The 25,147-nt window shown below is 32.2% G+C and overlaps 1 protein-coding gene across 1 annotated transcript in view; it reads right to left on the bottom strand.

Annotated features, from left to right (window-relative positions):
- The window catches only part of LOC146539371 (uncharacterized), a 48,798-nt gene extending 26,772 nt beyond the window's left edge, over nucleotides 1-22,026 (bottom strand). The window contains exons 1-5 of the mRNA XM_085185031.1: nucleotides 21,881-22,026; nucleotides 5,691-5,816; nucleotides 4,577-4,675; nucleotides 4,066-4,164; nucleotides 2,973-3,170 (exon numbers count right to left, since the gene is read on the bottom strand). Of these exons, the coding sequence (XP_085041157.1) occupies nucleotides 2,973-3,170; nucleotides 4,066-4,164; nucleotides 4,577-4,675; nucleotides 5,691-5,816 (522 nt within the window). The 5' untranslated portion in view covers nucleotides 21,881-22,026. The remainder of the gene's footprint in view (nucleotides 1-2,972; nucleotides 3,171-4,065; nucleotides 4,165-4,576; nucleotides 4,676-5,690; nucleotides 5,817-21,880) is intronic.
- Nucleotides 22,027-25,147: the final 3,121 nt, after the last annotated feature.

The raw sequence follows: 25,147 nt of genomic DNA, 5'->3' as shown, positions 1-25,147 counted from the left end.
GTTGTTCAAGAGTGAATAAATGAAAATAAATATAACGACTCTCTCGATTAGTGATCGAAATATGAAAAGAAAACACGAATAAATGAAGAAGAAGAAGAAATGAAGAATGTCGCCAACTTTATGTTTGATTTCTTTTTAATTTCCATTCTTCAGATACTTCATAAATGATTCCTTGGTCTAGCAAACCATGTACAATTTAAAGAAAAAGAAAAATTATATTTTCGCTACTTCTACTGTATTTACATTTTGTTTTTGTTTCTGTGACTCTCGAATAGTATTTAGATTTATAACGAGTGTATTTTTTGTTTATTCGATGTTGTTAGCGTTGCCCGAGGTGGTGCTCGAGGCTGCGCTTGTGTTCTCATTTTCTTTTAATAATGAGACTTGAGACGTCTAGTTGTAGAAAGATCGTAATGGAACAATTAATATTCTATTTGATATTTTCGCTCTAAATTCTTGGGAATATTTTGTTTTTAGGTAGGTTTCATAGGGAGATCTATGCTTAATATATAAGTTTAATTTTTAGTTCTGGTATAACACAGGGATGTGTGAATTTTTGAATAAATTTATACTGTAAAAATCCTATATGAGTAGTATATTAAAGTACATGTATACCCATGAAATTTTTAATTTGTAACTTGGTTCGAGTATTTCGTTCTATAAATACAACACAGCCAAAGCTAATATTTGTTGCAAATAGCCTTAGTACCCTACAACCAGAATGTAAATGTCCTAACGACCAATTAACTAATTGCGTTTACTAATTTGGAAATCCCAAATTAGTGTAAATATTTTAGCATTTAGCAGGTTATTAATAGCAGTGGCCATTTACAATTTATTATGACACGTAATGATTATGGCACATGATGTGGCATGTATATAATAATGCCTTATGATATGAATATTTTAATAATTATTTCAATCATTCTATTAAAATTATTAAAATATTTGTACATGATTCACTTTCCACCTAATTCTGAAGGTATTGCCTGTTGAGTAGCGGAACTCAACGCCGCTCTTTGCCTCAGTACCAGCGCAAAGAAATGAAAATATTAAATATTTCATTTTAGTCGAGTGGAAATCGAACTCACAATCTTTCACATTTACAACATACAGAATAACTTCAAAACAATTATATAAAGCTGTCGCGGGACCGTTAATATAAAATTGATATATACGAGTCAAAACAGATGCGTTTACCAGTTTCCGATATAAGCTCGATCGTTTTTGCGAATATGGCGAATGTTTTTAAAAAGTGGGTCATGTCCATGGCGTCCGTATATCACGTATATGTACAAAAAGCTCATACTTTCACCATTCACTCACTGAATTGAAATGTGATGCATTTTTGAGAGCGGTCTTTTATTCGTCATTTAAAGCGCAAGGTCATTGGTGCAGATGGTTTACTGCAAGTTGACGCATTAAGTTTCTTTTGGACGTTTTTGGTTTAAAAAAAAGGTCAAATGCAATTCGAACTCGCATATCGAGCGTTCTGTACCAATTTCAGGATTGTATGTCAATGGGAAATACAATTTATAAATGTTGACAATTTGACTCTTTTCTATATAATTAGATTTTTCTATGGAATACTTATCTATAATGTTTTTGAATTGTTTTCTTTATTTGTATTGTAAGTTCTCACTTCGTGCCAAATTCGTCCATGGAAATTACCCTATAGGTTTTGAATATGAGGCGACTTACAGCGCAAACAATTTCTCAAGTTTAGTAACGAACGGATCTTGTTATGTAAAAGGATTTTTTTATTTTCAGATAAAATTTTTTGTTAGTAAAAATTCTGTGGTAAGCACGGGTCCAGTCTCTCATTTCAATACCCATGTGGATAGCATCTCCACCTGTGGCGCATTGGATTATTTCACGTCCCCGCTTTGGCAAGACAAAATTCGGCGTGAAGTACTGCCACTAAGCACTAAATAATCTAGACACTACGCTCTCTATAACTAAACTGTTAGAATTAAGTAAAACTATAACTAAAAGCTCATGCCTTTTCATCAAACTGTAATCTTAATAATTAACGAATCAAGATTTTACGTTCATGGTTTCTGATCATTTTCTTGTTTTCAACCTTGATGTCGGAGTAATTTAGGTATTCTACTCTTGCCCGCAGCGATTAAAATGGCAGGCTATTATACTGGAATTGGGCTTAAGGCGACTGGAGAGACTATTGTTTATTATGAAGCAGAAGCTAAAATTTTCTTATTACTCGAAATTGGATAGTTTTTTATTAGAATAGTTATTATGGATACTTTTTTGTCAATTTTAAATTTTAATTTTTAGGTAATTAATTCGATTTGGAGTTTTAACTTTTAATGTGTCTTGTATATAAAATTTCTTATAGATACATATCGAAAATTCGGTGGAAAGTGGCGAACGGAGTGTGTTAACACTAGGTTCCCTCTGCCTAAAATATACTGCCTTTTAGTTAGGTTTCTATTCATAGTTCTTGCTTACCTCATGTAAATAAGAAACAACAAATATAAATAAGTCCTACACGCGACTCCATTACAGAGGTATCAAAAGGATTTTCCAATGCGCTTGTAACATAAATATACACTATAAGAATATACAAGGAAACATAATTGAGCCGTCAAATAAATTCCTTTTTAAAGCTGTAACATGACTATGATCGTAAATAAGGGTTCAGAATCCGAGTGGCGTTAATGTATGTTACACTTTATAGTCATACCGATGGCTCCTATATATTTTATAATATAATTTATTTAGCTTATTTTCAAAGACTGACTCAATTGTGTAAACGAGTTCACTAAATTAAATTAAAAATAAAGCCGAAATAAAAAATAAGAAAGCTGAAAGAACGACGTAGTGTATTTCAACAAAAAAAACGCCGTACCTATCTATTAATGGCTGCACGTCACTCCGTTTTCGTGAAAATTCAGTTTTTTATTCATTAGCACTCGCATAATACCACAAATCTTTACTAATCAAATTCTTACCTTATTCACAGCATCTATATCGGCGCTATTCTCTATCAACAATTCCACAACAGCCGTATGGCCGGACCGAGCTGCAAGGGCCAAGGGGGCATCACCCGCAGTGTCGCAACTCTCCACTTTGGCACCAAGGGAGAGTGCATAACCTGCCACGTCCTTGGAGCCACGGGCGCACGCGCATTGGAGTATGTCGTTGTTTTTCTGTTGTTATAGCAATATTTAAATGTTAAAATATAGTGATCTATCTAATATCAAGGCACAGCGCGGCGTTAAGTTCCGCCACTCAACACCCAATGCGGCACAATTGGGGAATAGAGTGTCTTAACAACAAGTAAAAGGAGAACTTTTAAACAAAAGCGGTATCATAGCTTAAATAATGGAAAATAATACTCATAAAATTTAGCAGTAAAATATAATACACCATGACGCATGGGGTCCGCTGGTAATAAAATTACAACGAAGAGGGAGTTAATGTACCGTACTGATGATATATTCATGAAAATGGAAGGTGGATTTCTTTTTTAGTGTAATTTAGATGTTTTTAAAATGTTCTTTTTATATAATAATACTTACATGTAATAAACAAACAGAGTAGGCAGAGGGAAGCTAGTGTTAAGACACTCCGTACTACATTTTCACCGCCGCACTTTGCCTCAACACCAGAGCAACGAATAAAAAATATTAAATATTTCATTTCTAATTTAGAATTTTTCAGTCTTGCGTTGTGAGTGACGGAACTCACCGCTGCGCTTTTTTAGGTAGACGAAGACGTGCAATACATTCAGAATTAGACGAAAAGTGGGAATAAGAAGTGCCTTAATGGGAACGGAATGTCTTAACTCTAGGTTCCCTCCCTACCTACCCCAAAAAACAAAACAATTTATTATTAATATAAAAAAATAATTAAAGCAACAAGTTCTCAATTTAAAAAAAACATCTAAATCAACAAACTAAAATCATTCTATCACAACTCAGTGAGTACTCAGTATAATACGGCCATATCGCTTTCGTTACCACTCAATCTCTCCATGGTGTTTTTATGGGGTTATCGATCTGACCCATGGGACTTTGTAGCTCAAGTACCAGGATAGCATACCTTGTTAGTAGCTGCGAGGCAGGCGCCCGCGTGCACGAGGGTTTGTACTGCGGCAAGGTGTCCGTGCCACGCCGCCATCAAGAGTGGCCTCATGCCGAACTATAGAAATATTAACTTATAGAAAAATATTTAATGTTTTTAGAACTACTAAGTAAAATTTAAAATTTACATAAATGTATTTGTTTTTGTTTCTATGTTAATAAATAAATAGGTGCTGATACAATGGTTAAATAAATTAGAATTTGCTTCTCATATAATCAGTTATGTTGATTTACGGAACTCTACGCCGCGTTCACGCTTTATCCCGCACATAATAAGATAGGGAAATAAAACATGGAATACTAGTATAAAATAAATGTTCCTATTAAAACATTACAGTTTCCCAGTTTTGGCCGAAGCATTGCGAATGGGAATCGAAACCACAACCTGTCCACCACTTGTGCCACTACAGCACTTGAGTCATGCCCGGTCTCTGTAGTGTCATTATTTTATTTTAAATAAAACCACATACCTTATCGACAGCCTCTATATCACATTTTGCTTGTATAAGCAAATTGATAATCTCGACGTTGCCTCGACTCGCCGCCCAGTGGATTGGGGCTCGGCCGTACTGTAACAAAGTTTACTTTGTTATACTTATACTTAGCTTATATTGAGGTAGCTAGTAGGTAGCAGCTTGCGGCTTCGCCCGCTTGGACTACATAATTGTGAATTTACTAATCTATATTGCTTTGGTTTTCTTATAATAATATAACTTAAAAAATAATATCTACACGTATTGACACGTATCGTACTAATTGAAATAAAAGAAGCTTGCCAAAATACAGTTAAATCGGTTAAGCCGATCCTAAGAGAAATGCACACAGACAAACAATACAAACGCAACGATTGTGGGTTCGATTCCCATTATTATAAAAAATAATTGAATTGATCCGTAATAAATTTATAAAATAAGTAATATTGTCTAAAACAATCCTACACACACCTACACTTACTTCTATTTTAGTTTATTAATACAACTTTTTATTACAAAAATGAGAAATTTGAAAAGTTCTTCTTAATATTGATTTTTTTATTCATAAAATATATTCTATTCTATTCTATTCAGACTTATAAAACTTCTACGAATGTTACGGGTCAATGAATCGGTAGTTGCTCGTACTTAAAATATATGAAGGCGGAGTTTTTATGAAGCCATATTTTTAAGTTAGTTGAAATAATGTGAGTTTGTTCTTGTTTAGAAATATTTGTTTTGTATATAGGTATTCCATATTATTTGGCAATATAGAATTCTGTTTGTTTAAAATATTCCATTTATTTACCAATAAATATTTTTCAATAGCTTTGTTCAATAATACTTGTGTTTAATACAAAAATAATAAAATATATACTTTTTTAGTTTAATATATAAGAGTGAAGGCCTTCGTCTGCGCCACGAAGAGGCGTGCACAAGTACCAAAATGCGACTGTAATCACAATAGTTTACAGTCGCAGGTTTGGGTTTGATTCTCATTTAGGGGAATGAAATGTTTAAGGTTTTAATTTCCTCTGGTAACGAGAGAAATGACGAGCAATGTGAGAGACATTCTTTAAAATTGGATTTAACCTTGTGGAATCCTTCTTACATTATTTCTACAGTTAACATCGGTGGGTCGCTTAAGAGCTTCTCGTACTGCATCCGGCTCATTTTTGATGACGGCCTCATGTAAGAGTAGATCATTCTGCTGCACCCGTGACCTGCCTTCTGTCATCTAAAACAAAAAATATAAGATGCAGAGTTACTTATGTAATTATTGATGAAAATACAATAAAATAATATGTCATCATATTTACAAAAAGATAATAAAAACTGCAAAGGTGTCCTTATCACTAAAACCAATTTCTTACAAGGAGCCATTTGAAAGGATTAAATGATATAAAATAGAATAACTAAATCAAATTTTAAATATTTAGAAAGCTTTAATAGTTTTTACGACTGTAAGCGTGACACGTTATGGGTTCGATTCCTACTGGAGGAAATGAAATAATTATTATATTGTTTCCTATCTCTGGTAACGAACGTTCGGGGTTAAGTTCCACCACCAGGAGTCGGTAAACTATGAGGAACAGAAGTATCTCAATGGGGATGGAGTTTCTTAAAACCAGGTTCCCAGGTTCCCTATTCCCCATCTCCTATACTACGTGAGAGTTAAGCTAGCTAAAAAACAAATAGTTTATCTAATAATTATTAGTTCAATGATTTACCCAAGTTAATATTGGCCACATTTACATAACTTTCAACCATAATAGAACTTAATGTCAAATGTATAATATTTGTATAACAACATACAGTTGTTTGTTCACAAACATCCACCAGCTACCAAGTTCCAGTAAATAAATGTATTATTCAGAGGTTCCCGTTGAATTGCGCAAGCTGTTTGCCTTTCATGCTCTCTTTGGTATCACTGCATTGGAATAGATAGAATAGTTCAATATCGAAAGTAATTTCGATAATACTTTAGGTATATAGGCTTTTATTAATAGTTTCTAAACTAGGTTAAATTATGTAAAAAATGGAGGTAACTGTTATATTCTATTGGCTAATACTAATAATGTTTTTAAATTAAATAAGTTTCCCAGTAGCACTAAACCCAATGGCTGGCTTTTTCTAAAATCTTTATAATTATTTTGAACCCTTACAATAAAATAAAAATCTTTGTATGATGGTCGTTTCTAAGCATTTATTGTCCAAAGGAAGTCACAAAACAATAAAGTTTTAATAAGCATGTTAAAGTTTGGCCACGTTGAAATTGAACGTGCACAGTTACGTACATATTTGAATATGTTATTCAATAGAATTAAGTTTTCATGTGATTTTATTATAAGAAAAAATATTACTAAAATATTATATTAACATTCCAAGGATTCCAAATGTTCCTTATCGATTGAATATATTTCACGTGTATCATGGTAGGCAGAGGGACACTAGTGTTAAAACACTCCGCTCCCCATTTTTCCAAATCGAACTCCTAACCTGTTACTTTACAGTCGTAGCAACTGTTAAAAATGTATATACAGACAAAACTAAATTTATTTTATATATATGTATTAAATGTAAAATAGTTTGTAACTAGTTACCGTTTTACATTTATATTGTATAGTTACCATAAGTTAAAGTTAACACGACAAAAGTAAACTTTGTTCCCTTTGAAGTCTTCATTCTACATCATGATGTCATTGAAAGTACAAAGGACGAAAGTAAGGACATGTTTCTGCTATAATGACGGAGAAAAATTAAATTAAATATATTTTAAAATATATAAAAGCAGTTTCAAGCTTTTTCTCTATATGGTATGTCAATATGGTATTTTCGTTTTTACATTTGCGCTCAATTTCGAGGTATTAAGTGTTTAGCTCCGTAATTCAACACCGCGTTTGATCCTATGAGGATCCTTTCATAAACATGAAAGTACTTCGTTATCCTTAGTAAGGCTTGAACCTACCTGAATTTTAAATACATATACATCTCTATAGTAATCTCTTGAAGCCGTATCATTTATATCTTGAAGTATGTTAAGACACGCTCTTCTCAATTTTAAGACATTTTCTGTAAGATTACAGCTAAGTATTTAATCTTTTAAGTACATTTGGAAATGTAATAACATTAGTTACATGTAATATATGTATATATCTTTATACATTATTACATTCGCGGCGTTGAGTTCTGCCACTCAACACGCAATGCCCCCAGAATTCAACAGAAGGTGGGGAAGGGAGTGTTTTCACACTAGGTACAGTCGTACGTTTGTACCTCTGCGCCATGACTTTTTTACTTATTGTACCAAACTTTTTCAATTTGAAGAAAAAAAATATTTAATTTAATTATACAACATGCGGCGTTAGATATACAGATAAAAAATGTACATATTATATAGCAAGTATTAACAATAAAAATTAAATAAAAATTGCCTTGAAATTAGATATACGTATTATCTTAAGTAATGCCTGTAAGGAACAGCTTTTGAAGCTTTGTAAAGCTTCCCTTTAAACTTTCTCATTGTACATATTTCGTGAGCCATAATTGCCTTGTAAGCTTATTTTCAAACAGATATTTGATAATATCGTGATAGTATCACAAATACTTTCTTGTGACTTGAAATTTAGTTCTTAACCTACTTTTTTTAAAGGATTATGTTATAATAATATGCTTTTGAGATTTTTTTAGTTGTTTTATATTTTTTTGTTATAAACCTTTAATTTATATAAAAGGAAGATATATTAATTGCGATTTCAAGCGATTGTGGGTTCTATTCTCACTCTTGAGAATGAAATATTTAATTTCCTTCCGCCACTCAACACGCAAGCCTCAAGAATTCGGCGGAAAGTAGGAAATGTTTGTCCTTACGGGGAACAGAGTTGCATAACACCAGCTTCACAAGTTCCCTCTGTCAGTCTCTGTCTCAGAGTAAACCCTGCCATAAAAGCAAATAATTATTAAATATTAATAATTATTTCGATTTTAATCATAATATATCAAAGTAAAATAGATTAGAAATTCCCACAAAAAATGTATCTTATTTTCAAAGAAATTTAATAACGTCATTCCTGCACAGACAGACTCCCGCGATGTAATATAATAAATCACGTTTTTGTGAGCCTCAAAGGGGAACTCTTAGAGAATCCTTTGAAACTTTACCACGCCGTGACAATAGTGAGGCTTATTGTGACCACTTGACCTGTTTCTGACGTGAGGTCGTGAGGCACTTTTTGTATGGAGAGGATTGTAATATTAAAATTCACATGTAAGTTTTTAAAATGGCTTAACTTTTTTGTGTAGTTTTTTTATTGGCTCAAAATGGATATTTATTCTTTACAGCTAGAATTCTGGTTACTAAATATATATTAGTATAAAGTTTTATAAAAAAAAAAAAAAATGTATATAAAAAATACTCCTTTAATAATTATGGTACGTAAATTAAAAAGCATAAATGTATTATAGCTTTTGTTCTAGCTTAACTTATGGATATATAAAATTATATTATTAAAAAATGATTGAATGAAGTTAGTCGAGTCTACAACGATCAATCTTTATGATAATAAGCTATAGTACAACAGCAGCACTCTATAATCCTGAATACGTGACATTTGTGGGTTCGATTCCGATTCGGATTAATGAGTTATTTTCATTAATTTTTTTACTCTGGTATGTCGAAAAGTATTGAAACAGGTTTCATCCTACCCTGCCTAATAAGCGGGAAACAGCGTAAAAGTAAAAAAAAAACATAAAAGACAATTCAATCATAGCATTGCGCAATGTTACTATCTTCCTCACAAAAATTAACATTATATACATACATAAAAAAATAAAGAAAGCACATATATTAAAACTCAATATTTGCATAAAATTTCCAATAGATATTCAAAGTTAGCGGAAGATAAGACAGTAAGTCTAAAGTGTTATCCAACTTCAATACATATATACATACAAAATACCATACGGATACGGATTTAGTTATACCCACTTCGGATATTCTACACAATGAACTTCTCAGAGTTTATGTAAGCGGAGTATATTATAATATGTTGATGAATTAAAACTTTCTTAATATTTTTGTGTTAAATTATTTTGGATTATTTACTTGAAGAAATAGATTTTATGTTTTAAATCAACTTTTATATACTTTTACTAGCGGCCCGCCCTAGGCTTCGCCTGCGTGAACTACGTTATTATTATTTTTCTGTCTGAGTACCTACGGCCTATAAGTGACGTCCATGCAAAATTTGAGACTCCTAGCATTTGTAGTAACGAAATTTCATACAAACTTTCAACCCCAAAAAAAACCCCTTAGAAATCGAATATTGCAAATTCCCGTCTTAGCGAGCACCTACGTCCTATAAGTAGCTCCTATGCAAAATTTGAGATTCCAGCACAGTAGTTTCTGAGATTTCGTGATGAGTGAGTGACCTTTCGATTTTATATATATAGATAAAGGAGTTTTTAAAAGGAGGAGAGGAGCGTTGAGTAGCTAATGAAAGTTTAGTACTTTGAATTCGAGTGGAAAAAGGAAAACGGAGGCTGGAGATGTGTTGGTGCTCTTTATACTACAATACAAGGAAAGGTATGAAAAAACTGCTTCACGCTGCTAACAGAGTAGTCAGTCACTCACAGTCAGAGACATCACGCACAATAAAAACCGAAAATTATTATTATATTTATTATATTACGGAATATCTATAGTGAACCTAGAAGTACCATTCCGTTATAAATTTAATAGCAATTTGTCTTTACTGTGTCTGACTGCACTCGTGGTGGTTGTGTCTTTCGAATTTATTCATTTAAAACTTTCGCCCGAATTTGACATATTAGTTGTTGAGTAGCGAAACTCAACGCTGTGCTTTGAACTGTAAATTGAACTTTGAACTTACCACTGTTATTTTTACTATCCAATATATCTATGTACATTTGTAACAAATTAATTCCTTACATATTATTGTTTAAGCCATTATTGTTTATATTGAAAATACACGTTTCTATTCAACAATACATTTCCATGAGGCCACATGTGATTGATCTACAAAATAAATATTCTGTAACTTCTCTATTCAAATATATGCGTGACGCGTGATTGATAACGTGACATATAACGTTATTTAATCTGGAACCAAGTAAGGTCTACATATATGAAACGCAAAATGTGGCTTCATAACTCACATGCGGGATGCTTTTTTTATCTTCGCATGTAGCAGGGTAGATAGAGGGAACCTGGGAACTTAATCATCAGACATTTCGTTTTCATTATGTCATCTCTGTTCCCACTTTCCGCTGAATACTGGAGGTATTGCTTGTTGAGTGATCGAACTCTTGCAATTGCTGCGCTTTGGTCCGTTACCAGAGCGACCAAATTAAATGGTTAAATATTTCATTTCTCGAGTGGATAACGAACCCATAACTTTTCGCGTTACAATCGCACGCACCTATTTAAGACATTCCACTTTGCGTCCATTTTTCAAGATATTGCTTATGAGTGGTGGAACTCAACGTAGTCGAACTAAAAAAAATAAACTTATTATAAAACAAGAAATTGTTCTAAAATAGTTTTACGGCTTAATTTAAAAAGTCCATTTTAAAGTTAGATAAGATTTCTAAGAGTGTTACATGATTTTCCAGCATACTTCTATCCTCCTTAAACATTTTAACGAGGTTGAGAAGTGCTTACGAGGCTCCGAGTAAAGCTTTAAACTTTTTAAGTATCCTAACTTTCATTTGTGTCACGAACACTTTAGATTATCTAAACGGGTCAAATAGGTATTTTGTAAACTAATTTTAAAATAATTATTAAACAAGGTTTTTCAAATAGACTTTCTGGATTAAGCGTTATTTATAATTTAATTAATTAACTATTATAATTTAATTACTAACTTTGAGGCCAGTCATAGCCAGGTACAAGTGTAACGCTATAGGTTGTGGATTCGATTCCCACTTGATGAAATGAAATATTTAACTTTTAGGGTAGGCGGAAGAAAATCTAGTATTAAGACAGTCCACTCCCACCTTTTGCTCAATTTTCGAGTCTTTGCGTTTTGAGTGGCGGATCTCAACTTACATACTTTATCTTGATACTGGAGCGAAAACATGAATATAATTCTGGTTTAGTGGAAATCAAACCCAGAACTGACTCATTTACAATCAGATACTGAGCTCTTTCGCTCCGACGGCCTTAGAATACAAAAAATCATCTAGTATTATCTATTCTTCCCACTGGGGTCTTTTTAATTACTATTTGAAGCTCCACTTTCCATGCAAATTGTCGTGAATGATCGTTTGTAAGAACAATAGAATGAGGCTGGGGAATTGCAGTAGTTACAGCTATTATTTAACGAAAAAAAATCTTAAATGTTTCTGCCTACCCTGATGTGTGCGTGATACAGCGTAAAGCTGATTTATTTTTACTTGAAATGTACTTGATGTCATCTTTTTTCATTTAAAATTTCCACAAGGGTAGAGGAAGTAATAACTTGACATGGACATGAGCCACTTTCTTCTTCAATATATTCTTATTGTAACCTGAAGTGATATGCTATCATCAAGCATTAATAGTTTTTTTAGCTTCCTACGTACCTAGTTACTATTCAGTGTTAAGACTCACCGTTCCTCACCGCCCGATTTTCGAGAAATTGCGAGACTGTTGAGTGGCGGAACTAAACGCTGCCATTTGTTTTATTACCACGTGCAAATACGCCAAATACAATTCTATTCCGGACGGATATTAGGGTACAGGGTTTCAACACAACTTTTATTACTCTCAAAAGGGCTATAAAGAAGGTAAGAATGAAGATGTAAATAAATAATTTATTATTACTGTCTACAAGATTACTTAAGATGTAACAGAGGTTTTGAGGTCGAGGTTAATTTGTCTTGTATAAACGTGTATTTGTATGGGTGGTATTAACTCCTATTTAATATTAACAAAGGCTTAGGTCGCGGTACTTATGTAAAATGGAAGCTATTTGTGTTTTATTTTGGTTTAGGTATATAGTGAACATTCCTTCAATTAAAACTTGTATAAATTATATTGTAATATTTTAAATGTCACAGCAGTACGCAGCGTTGCCCTCCGTTCCTATTTAGACTCTTCCGCTGAATTCTCCTTGCATTGTGCGTGTGTGTGCGGAACTCAGCGCCGCGGTTTGCCTCGTTACCAGAGCAAGAAATATGAAAATATTAAATATTTCATTTCCTCGAAGGGGATTGAGCCCACAATCCGCGGCCTTTTACAGTCCCACATTTGTACTTCTGGGCTACGACTGGCTTTTAACATTCTTTCAAGACTGAAACATCTTCTATTTCAAAAATAATCAAATTGAAGAGAACAAAGGTGGGAGGAACAAAAGGATCAGGTTTAAATAATGGTGTCAGACAGGAATGTGGACAATGAGGGAAGGGTCCCGTGTACCCGGGGGCGTGCCGTCTATACTTGTTTACTTACCCCTAAACGACGTATTGACAAAGTGACCCCGATAATGGCTTTCGTTATTGGAATTCAAAGTAGCTCTTACTCGTACACGGTATGTCATTTAATTATTAAATTTTTTAGGTATTTTTTATTTTATAAGCGTTTGATGGATATTTCAGGATTTTGGGCCATGTAAAAAGGTCTTTAATTATGTTTATAGTTTTTTTTAATTGGGTTTACTTATCTCCACAATATCGTAAAATCACACGTTTGGTTATATATTAAAAAGTCATTAATAATATTAAGAAGGTCTATACGCATACACTTTCTACGAGGAGAAAGAAGCAAGCAGAGACCGTAACGTTTGGCACTCCGTTCTCTCCAGTTACCTAGTAGGTAGCGTGGCGCTAAAAAGAAGGAGACTATACTTGACCTGATTGATAAATTCCAAAGGGGATCACGCACGAGTATATCAAATATATAGATTATAGGTATCTCTATAAGCAAGTATTTACTAATTAAACCCTTTACTAATAGACCCTTATTTGACTTTAAGTTACTTTTCATTTAAATTACACTAGGATTTACAAAACCGCAATTTCATTTATCACTACGTCGACGGCCGGAGACGACCCTTGCTTGTATCTCAGTGAAGTGTGTCAAAGCAATATGTTAGAAGCTTGTAACTTGTTATTTACTAAGTTTGAAATTTATATAGTATGTAAGAAAATTATATTATTCATTTAACCTTACGGTTAACACGACCTGTAACTACAGGTTCAATTACCGACTAGGGGGTATAAAACAAATTAAAGAACTTCCATTTCACTGCTCTGGTATACAGTGTGCGGAATTGAGTTTTGCAGTCTGCCACTAGTGGCAGAATTCGTATTGCCATACGTATACGTAGTGCCACAAAAGTTTGGTAAAATCGAAAACGGAGTGTCTTATCACTTGGTTCCTTCTGTCTACTCTACAATACAGGGAAAAGCTGAAGCTTTTTTCAATACAACTAAAAGTCATTTTATTTCTAGATTTGTGATTCTGCTCAACAATTATTGATATCTATACTAATATAATAAAGCGGAAGAGTTTGTTTGTTTGTTTGTTTGTTTGAACGCTAAGATCTCTGGATCTACTGGATCGATTTACTTTGTTTTTGTTTTGTATGAAAGCTGCATTCTTCAGAAGTGCTATAGGCTATATAATATTACATTACACATATAAATTAATATATTAAAATACTTTCTAATTTGACATGCAATTTATTCTGCCATGTTAATAACAACCGTCGTCGCTAGGCGACCGCGTTCGTTACCGCGTCATTTTGATAATTATCCTTATGAAAATAAATATAAAAGTCACTTTTAGCATTTCATCTAGATTGAAATTATATTTCTATAGAAATTATATTCTTATATTTCAAGCAGGCGTAGCCGCGTCCGGGTCCGCTAGTGAATTATAATTTTCACGAATCAAAATTCAGTAGCGACGACTAACGACTAATATTTAAGAAATATAAAGTTTCATCAATTTAATTTACATTCAGAGTACCAACATAATATTTGTGAGAAAATTAAGACCAGATCATTTAAGAGCTTAAAAGCCATGAAATTACGAATACTGTTTGTATATTATACTTGAAAATAACCTTAAAGTTGCAATGTTAGCAGATTTTTGTAGATATTGTATTATAAGGACAGTCGTAGTTTTGAAAATAAGCAGCTTTAGGTTCTTGTATTAATAAAAATATTAATATAATTCCTGTATCCAGCGTGTAGCAGGACAGGCAGAAGTAACCTAGTGTTAAGACACTCCGCTCCCCCCTTTCTGCCGAATTCTGGAAGCAGTGCGTGCTGAATTTAACTCTGCCCTTCTGCCTCGACATGAGGTGTGCATCGAGGTGAATGAAAATATTAATATTTATTTTCCTTGAAATGGAATCGAACTCACAACCAGTCGCGTTTACAAATAATAGCAACTGATCTCGAAACTGGATAGTCCAGGCTAACTGCTATAACAATAATTTGAAGTGAAATTTGACAGTCAGAGATGTTTAAATTTCAAGTTTAATGTATTCTGTACAGTATAGGAGATGATAGTCGATTTGTATAACAGATACCGTCATCAGATATCCTTTCATTTATATTTTCGACCTATTACAGCGTGGACAACGTTGTAATCTATATATATAAAAGGACTTGTCCTCACTGACTGAGGTAAGACGCACGCACATCCGTAACCGCAGATGGTAGAAACGTTAAATTTGTACAAAAGTTTACTTTCATAATCTGGACATCCACTAAGAAGGGATTTTGAAAAATTTTAACCCTAAAGGGGTGAAATAGGGGTTCAAAGTTTGTATGGAAAAAAAATTAAATCGGCACCGATTTTTATAAAATTTGAAATTTAGATTTTTAAAAGTATTTAATTGAACATGTGTTTCATCGTTTTCTAGAATTCTCCCCCTAAGGGTGCAAATATGGGGTTGAAAGTTTGTATAGGTTTTTTTTAAATCGTCACCAATTTTTATAAAATTTGAAATTCAGACTCTTAAACGTATATAATTAAACACATGTTTCATGGTTTTCTAGAATTCACCCCCTAAGGGTGCAAATAAGGGGTTGAAAGTATGTACGGGAAAATTCATAAATCGCCACCGATTTTTATAAAATTTGATATGTAAACTCTTAAAATATTTAATTGAACACGTGTTTCATGATTTTCTAGAATTCACCCCCTAAGCGTGCAAATAAGGGGTTGAAAGTTTGTATGGAAAAATTTTAAATCGCCACCGATTGTTATAAAATTTGCAATTCAGACTCTTAAAAATATTTCATTGAACACATGTTTCATGGGTTATTAGAATTCACCCGTAAATACGCAAGCGAAGCTGCGCGCGTCCGCTAGTAATATATATATTCTTGATCCATTTCGTTGACATTTCATATTAATGTTGGTAATTTACGTAGAAAACTCGTGGACCTTATTTTTTAAGTTATTTTCTTGTAATTTATTTCAAAATTTCGAAGAACGGTGGAAAATTTTGTTTAAGTAACTTAAGTTTCATATTTTTTAGCCATTTTAAATATTTTTTAATTTATCTCGAACTTATACTACATTCATATCAAGTATGAGCTAGTAGTATTATATAGTTAGTGTTGCACTAGAGAAATTAAATATTCAAAAACCTAGTAAGTTCTTAATATAGTAAGATTTAAATATTTACAAAATCATTATTTACTTTTCTTCTTTTTCATAAAAATACATGAAAAAAATTTATATAAAGGAGATTTATCTATAAAGAACATCTTTCCCAGAGTCTTTTGAATGTAACAAAGCTTGACTGATAACATGCGGTCCGGATACTTTTGTACTCCTGGTGTTTATTTTTCAAATTATTTTACTTACAATTTCATGTTTTTCCCTGCATATCAGGGTACGTTCTACTTCCTCCTCACTCCACTCAGTTCCTCACTCACCGCCCAATTTTTGAGACTTTGTACGTTGAGGCCAGTTTATATTTTCAATATAAACTTAAGTAAATATTTCATTTCCTCGAATGTGGATCGAATCTTCACTTTGTTCCCCTGCGCCACGACTGGCCTTTAGAGGTATATTTTAAAGAATCCCCATCATTACTGTGTTCTCCTGATTAAGTACATGCGTATAGTTTCGTTTGATCGATCAGGGTGCGTGACCATCATCATTAGGCGAAGTGACCTCGACATCACACTGGTCTTAATATGTTACAAATACTCTATATTGATATTGTGAAAGTGAAACATTAGTTAGGTTGAACGCGCTAATCTCAAAAACCATTGGTTTAGGGTGAAAAATAAGCTTTATTACAAAATGATAAGTTTTACTTCATACCCGGCATTATACCAGCTTAGTAGCCAGGGTCTGACTTCCTATTTTCCTACAGGGTTGAGTAGACTTTCTTTAATATAAATTGATTCTCATGTTATCCAGATTTATTGAGGTAGACTCTCACCTCCAGAAACAGACGAAGTAGGATTTTTTAACACATATCCTTGGTACAGCGCACAATGTGGTTACATTATCTCAGAAGACTCTCTTGGAGCTTATCCTCTACATCACGTACGTCATGTAGCTATATTATTTTACTGTCACAATAAAAGATCAAACATTACAGTAACTACAAGCCATAAAACTTGGCGACGCCTCACTTTCATTGACAGCATCAAATAACAGTAAAACTAAATTAACGACATTTTCCCTGCTTGAAAATATGATTTAAGATTTACATTAGTCACCCTATTCATTAATAAAGGAGCCAGTTGAGGCCAGGCAAAAAATATTTTTTCAGTCCCAAAAAAGACTCTTCTTTTTAGTATGGAAGTATAGATGTACACTATTTAAATAACTAAAGAATTCGTTTTGATGAATCCGCTGATCTCACGAATTGGGATTGGAAAAATCTTTTTTGTGTCTATTCTACTCTTTATAGTTATTTCGATTTCACCACGACGAGAGTGCACTTAAAAGCTGGATAAAGTTAGAGTCCAAAATTTGAATTGAATTTTGAAAGAGAGAATAATATAGAATAATATGGTTAGTGCGGTCTCCATACATCTAAAAAGAGTGGTTTTTGGTATCTAGCTTCCATTTGCGTAATGCAACGTGTAATATTTTAGTGTTAGAATAATAGAATTTTGTAGTACAATTGTACAACTATAACACTGAGTAAATAGATTTTTTTAATATAATGAAAAAATATACATTTTACTAGCGACACACAGACGGCTTCACTCGCTTAAACTTATTGTTACATTGTAGACAAATAGTACAATTTTTTACATTAATTGTAATTCTGATATACAAGCTACGAGTATAATACTCTAATTTTATCTAAATCTGTAAAGCGAGAAAATGAAATGTAATTCAATACCTAAGGTAGAATTCGTACCTACAACCATGGCCTCTATTTATATTATTTACGAGTACATACAGCTCCTTGCCGCTTAAAAGTGAGATATTAGAGAAAATCTGAATTTTAAAATATAGTATTTCGACGACGAAATACTTGTGTATGTATTTTTTTTACAACTTCACGCTGTATCCTGTAAGTACCAAGGTAGTCAAAGAGGACTGAGTGTTAAGACACTCCGTTTCCTACTAAGGCGCTCATTTTTTTATGTTACTTTACAAACATAAAAAAAAAGCGAATCTTTAGTACCTTAAGTAACTTTACACAAGGAAAAGGAAAGGAAATGAAATCCGAAATTGGGTTAGAAATGTCTAATTAAAGCACGTAACTCAGGGAACCAATGAGGTGCTCTAAGATATTATTAGACACTGTGCGTCGACGAAGATCATTTTATAAAGGAATATTGCATTTCTTACAGACTCTGGAATATTCTTTGATGTAACGTTATTAATAAAAGTAAGGATCTAGGCTTCTCATTGACTGTTACTTCTTTTTTAGTTCTTTCTTTTTTTGTAGAGTCGATAGTACATTAAAAATATATATTACATTTTTTATTTTTCTTTACTTTATTTAAAAAATTATAATATAGTATGTCTAATATTTCAAAGTTTATTGTCACCACTGTTCACTGTCTATTTCAAAAAGAAAAATATATTTAACTAATAACGTTAAAAAACATAATGAAGCTAAATTAAGTTTTATTTTTTAATTTTAAACTGCCACCAATCAATGTTTATTTTTGGCCAGAAATCAAAGATTTGATATTAAAAGCTTTTATTTAACTTGCAATGTATGTATGTGGGTTCGGGTGAAATCTTAGAGCGCAATTTTGAAGTAGATATCGTCAACCGATTGAGCTGAAATTTTGTATACACGTTTACTTTGGATGACAATGCACGATAAAATATGTGACGTCATTCTAAATCTAATATGGCGGACCATGCAAGATGGCGGAATTGTTATTTTTAATGTACTTCTACAATATGGGTATCAAATGAAAGGACTCGTTGAGAGCAACTCGAAAAATAATGTGATGTCACTCTAAATCCCATAAGGAGGATATTGAAGATAGCCGAGTATCCATTTGGTCTACTTCTACAATATACATATTAAATGAAATGGGTCGTTGACCGTAACTCTAAAAATAATGTGACATTATACTAAATCCAATATGGCGGAACATCTAAGATGGCGGAATAGTTATTATTTATGCACTTCTGCAATATGGGTATCAAATGAAAGATCTTGCCGAGAACTATTAGAAAAATAATGTGACATCACTTGAAATCCAATAGAATCGACACGATTCAAGTTTTTTGTGCTTTCATATAATGAAAGGTTTGTTCGTACGATTGAGCTGAAATTTTGTATACACGATTGGTTTGGATGACAATGCACGATAAGGTTTGTGACTTCATTCTAAATACAATATGGCGGACCATCCAGGATGGCGGCATAGTTATATTTCACGAACTTCTATAATGTGGGTATCAAATGAAAGGGCTTGTTGAGAGTAACTGGAATAAATTATAAGCAAAAAATCATTTTTAGAAAAAGCTTTTATTTAAACGCTTTAAAAAGGAGAAAATAAAATTTGTCTTTTAAATTTGAACTATCAACTCATAACCTCATTGTACACAATTTATATGATCATAAAAGCTTGTCGCGCGATTTACTTGTGTAACTAAACTAGTGCTAATTTAATGATGTAAAATCTGCTAAATTTAAATTTTTAAAGTTTCAATTTAATTAAATATTGATTAACGCGGTTATGAGTTGATAGTTAAAATTTAAAAGACAAATTTTATTTTCTCCTTTTTAAAGCGTTTAAATAAAAGCTTTTTCTAAAAATGATTTTTTGCTTATAATTTATTATAATGATTAGTTTTAAATTAGCATTGTTGTATCACAAAAAGAACAACCGATTTCGTGAGGTCAACGGAATAAAATAAAATATACCTAGTGTATACAGTTAGGTAACTATGCCAAGTAAATAAATAATCCATATCTATATTAATTAAAATTTATTGATATTAAATAAAAAAACAAAAATAATAACATTACTATACCTACTCGTATCGATTCTCTTCTAATTTAGTCGCTTAATACTGTGACTGAGTAATTGACTAAATTAATAGTTAATCTTGTTTTATTTTTCATTAATTACCACGAGTATGTATTTAAGATGTATATTAGAAAAAGTTAGTTTTTTTGAGGCCGTCGTGACTCAGTGGAACAGCATCTCACTGTACACGATGGTTGTAGGTTTCATTTCCTCTCGAAGGAACGAATATGCACGAATTATTTTTCAATTTCGTCACTCAATACTCAAATATCTCTAAGGAGAACAGAGTGTCTTATTTTTAATTTCTCTCCTCCTACCCTCTGCTCTATTATGCGGAAAAAAACTTGAAGCCGTATAAATAAATATAGTTAGTATTTATTAATATTTCGCTTCCTAGTATTTATTTTCATAGTCTAAGCTCACATTTTATATGAAAACGTGTATAGTTCGAGTAAACAATATAAAATTATGCTTCCATCATACAATATCATCATATTACGCTGGTATTGTGGTACGAGAGGAAATCTGTATATATCATTTCACAAAGCTTTGAGGACAAATTAATTTTCGTTGTGTTTAGCTTCTATACTGAGAAATAAAGTGATGTTTTTAATAAAAATCGTTTTAATTTTTGGAAAATTTTACGATTGCAGTGAATCGTAGTTTATTTCTTTATAGTACAGGGTGAGTCATATTGAACTTTCCGATTTCAATAAGGTGTGTATTAAAAACAAAGCGACATGCAGTAAAAATTATTTTATTTTTTGAAAGCACATAACATGCAGTTTTAATTTAGTTGGTTTTAAAAATGATATCCTGTAAATGTCTACCTCCATTGACCACACACTGCTGAAGCCTTTCCCGGAAGTTGTCCATTACTCGTCGAGTCATATTCAGCGGAATAGCATTGATTTCTTCCGTGATTGCAGCCTTCAGTTCATCGATGGTTCGGGGACGATGCGTGTACACCTTTTCCTTCAGGTAACCCCAGAGAAAGAAATCGCAGGGGGTTAAATCAGGTGATCTCGCAATAGCAAAATGTAAACGGAACGCACGCTGTGTTGTGATCACGGAGCCGCCATTTTTAATAAACTCTTCAACTACGAACGCACGATGTTGTCCCGACCAAGCCATTGCTCACACTAAAACTGCATGTCATGGCGCGTCTAATGACACCATCCCCACCCTTCTACTCCTTCCCTTCTTCGTGCAACGTCCTTCCAAAAGCGGAAAGTTCAATATGACTCACCCTGTATTAGTTATTACCCAATAATTTTGTTATTTATTGAATAATTTAATAATATTTAGTTTCAACGGCGTTTTTATTGTATATAAACTGTTGCTGTAAGTTTAACAAATTACTATTACTATATTATATTTCTGCTAACATGCCGACGTTTTTATATTACAATTACATTAAAAAATATATTTAAAAATGAGTAATAAAAAAAATATTTTTCGTAATGATGAATATGAAAAGTGTGTTAAATATTAATTTATGTAATACCACAGTTGTCTTAGTAGACGCCACTTTTGTAGAGCGAAGCAAATACTAAGTTTTTTTTATCTCTTTCCAAAAGAATCATTAAATTCATTATAAATTAAATATACCTAAGCATTCTAACTCGCTGAAAAAATTGCTATCTTTTACTAAAGTAGTAAGTAAGTAAATAAGTTTCGTAGATTTTAAGTTTAACCATTACAAACAAACGTGCAAAAATAAATAAATATATATATCTATGAAATTATGTTGCATTTATTAACAATATTTTAAAATATATATTGTTTAACTAAATACTATTTTTTATAGCAAACTAAGAAAAAAGAAATATTGTAATGTACAACTTAATATTAAAAACTTACCTTGATTTTTTTATAAATAACGGCAAATTCAAAAACTTTTGTTATATCAATTAATTGTTAACTAAAGTAAAGAAATATAGAAGTTATGACAGTATCGCTATCTCGTAGCGTCCCGTAGCACCGTAGCAACACGCGCGCTACGGCGTAGCTCGCGCCTGACTGAGACCTGTAGCTGTAGCTGTGCTTGCTGATAAATCACTGTATGATATACTCGAGATACGTACTTGCCACGTTTTTATTTATTTGTATTAGAATTATTTTTTGTTTTTTATTACTTTAAATGTATTGATTTGTATTATTTTAACATTTTAATTATGCATAAGAAAGTATTTTTGAAATTAATATAATTCTGTAATGGAAACTCTTACGAACTCTTTGACTAAGCCGCGACCAGGTGGTAGGTCGCACCAATAAAGAATGAAAGATTTTCAAAAGATGCCCTAAATACAAATATAAGGAAATAGATGTTTATTAAGGCAAAAAGATAATTGTTAAATATATTTTAGTGCGTCTTGCACCAAAATCCATAGACAGAGTAATGTAAATACTAGCCAAAATCACAGAGCGAGGCGGAATTACTACGGCTGTATGAATAAGTTGAAAGGAACCGCAACCGCACCGCATGTGCATATGACATGCTCAAATATTTATCTTTTTAGGTCTCAATGTCAGGTTTTAAAATTTAACAAATATTTATATTATTTTATTATTTGATTTTTTCCAGCTTCACGCTGCACGTAGCTGGGCAGGCAGCGAGTTAAAACACTTTACTCCCTGATTTCACAACAGAGGCACAAGCGTGTGACTCTAAAAGCAGGTTTTGGGTTCGATTCACACTCGAGAAAATGAAATATTCAAGATTTTGATTTCATCACTCTGGTGTCGAGGCAAAAGCGCTGCTATGAGTTCCGCATCTCAACACGCAATGTCTTCAGAATTTGGCGGAAGCTAGAGAGCCCTGCTACACGGGGTTACACCGTAAGGGTCAGTATGAGATCGAACCTATAACCATCGTGCTTAGTCAGACGGTGTCCTACTATGTCAAAATGTCGTAAATAATTAAATATGAATTTTCTTTTTGTGTATAGAAATATTCTTTCGACATTTTTAAAACAAAAATGCATTGCATACTGTAATTTTCTGAAGATTTCCGTCTCGGGCCAAATAAGGCGATGTTATTTGTCACTTGACACAAATTGAAGGTTTTGTATAACTTCTTAGTATGAAAAATTTTTGGATTTCAACAAAGAGAAACCGTAGTGGTATTTTATATTGTAAATATGATTGTGACTTTTATCTAAAATAGATTGTTATTAAAGTAATAACTGAATTCATAGATAAATAATCTTTTTTTGGCTTCACGCTGTATCCCGCATTTCCCTCACACACACCCTCATGAAACGTAAATGAAAATACTTTATCTATTTAATATCCAATGAGTGGAGATCGAACCCGCTCGCGGTCGCGGTCGCGGTTATCGTCAGATGCTATCCCGCTGTACCAGGACGGCCTCGCCTTCTATAATATATCTTATAATATTCATTAGATCTTAGGACAATACTCATAAAGTTATATCAATTTGTTTTCAGGTTTAGGCTTTATATCGCATATTATAGGGATGGCAGAGAATACCTATTGTCAAGACATTTCATTCTCCGTTTTACGCCGAAGTTCGAGACATACTGCTGCGGATTTCAACGCCACATTCAATATATATATATATATATATATATATATATATATATATATATATATATATATGATATATATATATTGATTGTAGCGGACACAGAACCATCACATCAGTAATGTCATATATTATACATTACTACCATTATGTATTAAAATAAAAAAAAATAGTTCAAGTCTTACGTAAATTAGTATTTATTCGTAAATATTTCAGACTAATAATCGATTGTGTAGACACACTCTTCCAATAACAATATTTTCATCACAATACTTAACAACCTTCCCAATTCAATTTTAATGTGGTACTCTGGAAGCTTTCACAATATTAAGAAACAGGAGATATTTCATTTTTAGATTATTCTTGGATTCGCAGTACTTTTTTTTGTTTTTGTAAATACTAGAATTCTTTAGAGAAATATTTTCTTAATGCTATGATATACAAGTTTATACGGTTGATTTTTTTATATTTTTAGTATTATAGTTTAGTAGTTTAGTATTATATTAATGCTATACGATTTAAAACTGTTCTCATAGAATCTTTTTATAGTTCTATACGTAAAAAAATATAATTATTGAAGATCTATTATCACTTTGGTTGACTCAATAACTGCGATATTAAAGATTTTTGAAAACCTTCACGCTGTACCTCGCTAAAATACTTCGTTCCTCATTTCACCCAATGTTCAATAGCGAGAAAATGAAAATAAATTATGTTCCCGAGTGGAATCGAACCCACAACCATCGCGTCAGTGTCGTCGCTACTCTACGCCGGCCTCATAAATAGGTTTTTACATTTAAAAAAACGAAAGAAAAAACATTAGGATTATATATATAGAGCGTGGCGTAATTAACATATTATACAGCAAATAAAGTAATATTTATTTAAAATATACAAAAATGTTAATTAAGTTTCAGTACTAAAGCGAAAGCGTTCTAAAATAATACTTTTATTTTTCCATTTTCTCTCTTCTCTTTGATCGTGAATTTGTGAAAACTGTCCGCTTTAAAAACAGGCTCTATTTCAAACATGGCCAAATAAAAATAACGCTTTTAGAGTAAACATTGGGTGGATCGTTGTTGGACAAAAAATGTTTAAAATAATATCTAAAAGCTCCTAGGAATATATCTCTGTTATCTTTTCATTTTTTATCGAATTAAAATATAAATTTGTATTTTGATAGCGGAGATACGTGTTTAATTGGATGTTTATAAATATAATTTTATAAGTATAATAGTATAATAGTTTTTATTATTGTGTTAATTATTTATGTATGTATTATTTTATGGCCAGTCGTGGAACTAGAACCTGTGACTCAAGTTTTATTTAAGGTTTCTATTAACAAGATCTAACATATATAAAAAAGAAAACAACAAACAAAAATTTTAAAAGATATTATCTTTATATCTGAACAATGAGCTTGACTTGCTCGCAACGTGACATTTAAAAGTCATAAGTAGCTGGTTATACTTAAAAGTCAAAAGTTAAGAGTTATACAAAGCTCAAGAACGGTACCGGGAAACTGTTAGTTGATGCTCAGAAAACAGAAATTAAAACAAATTAAAAAATAAGAAAAAAGT

The sequence above is a fragment of the Heliconius melpomene genome, chromosome 4 (genome assembly GCF_056956725.1).
Source record: "Heliconius melpomene rosina isolate 202511_hmr_F chromosome 4, ASM5695672v1, whole genome shotgun sequence".
Classification (NCBI taxonomy): domain Eukaryota; kingdom Metazoa; phylum Arthropoda; class Insecta; order Lepidoptera; family Nymphalidae; genus Heliconius; species Heliconius melpomene.
The sequence above is the reverse complement of the archived record's forward strand: the minus strand, read 5'-3'. Positions and strand labels throughout refer to the sequence as shown.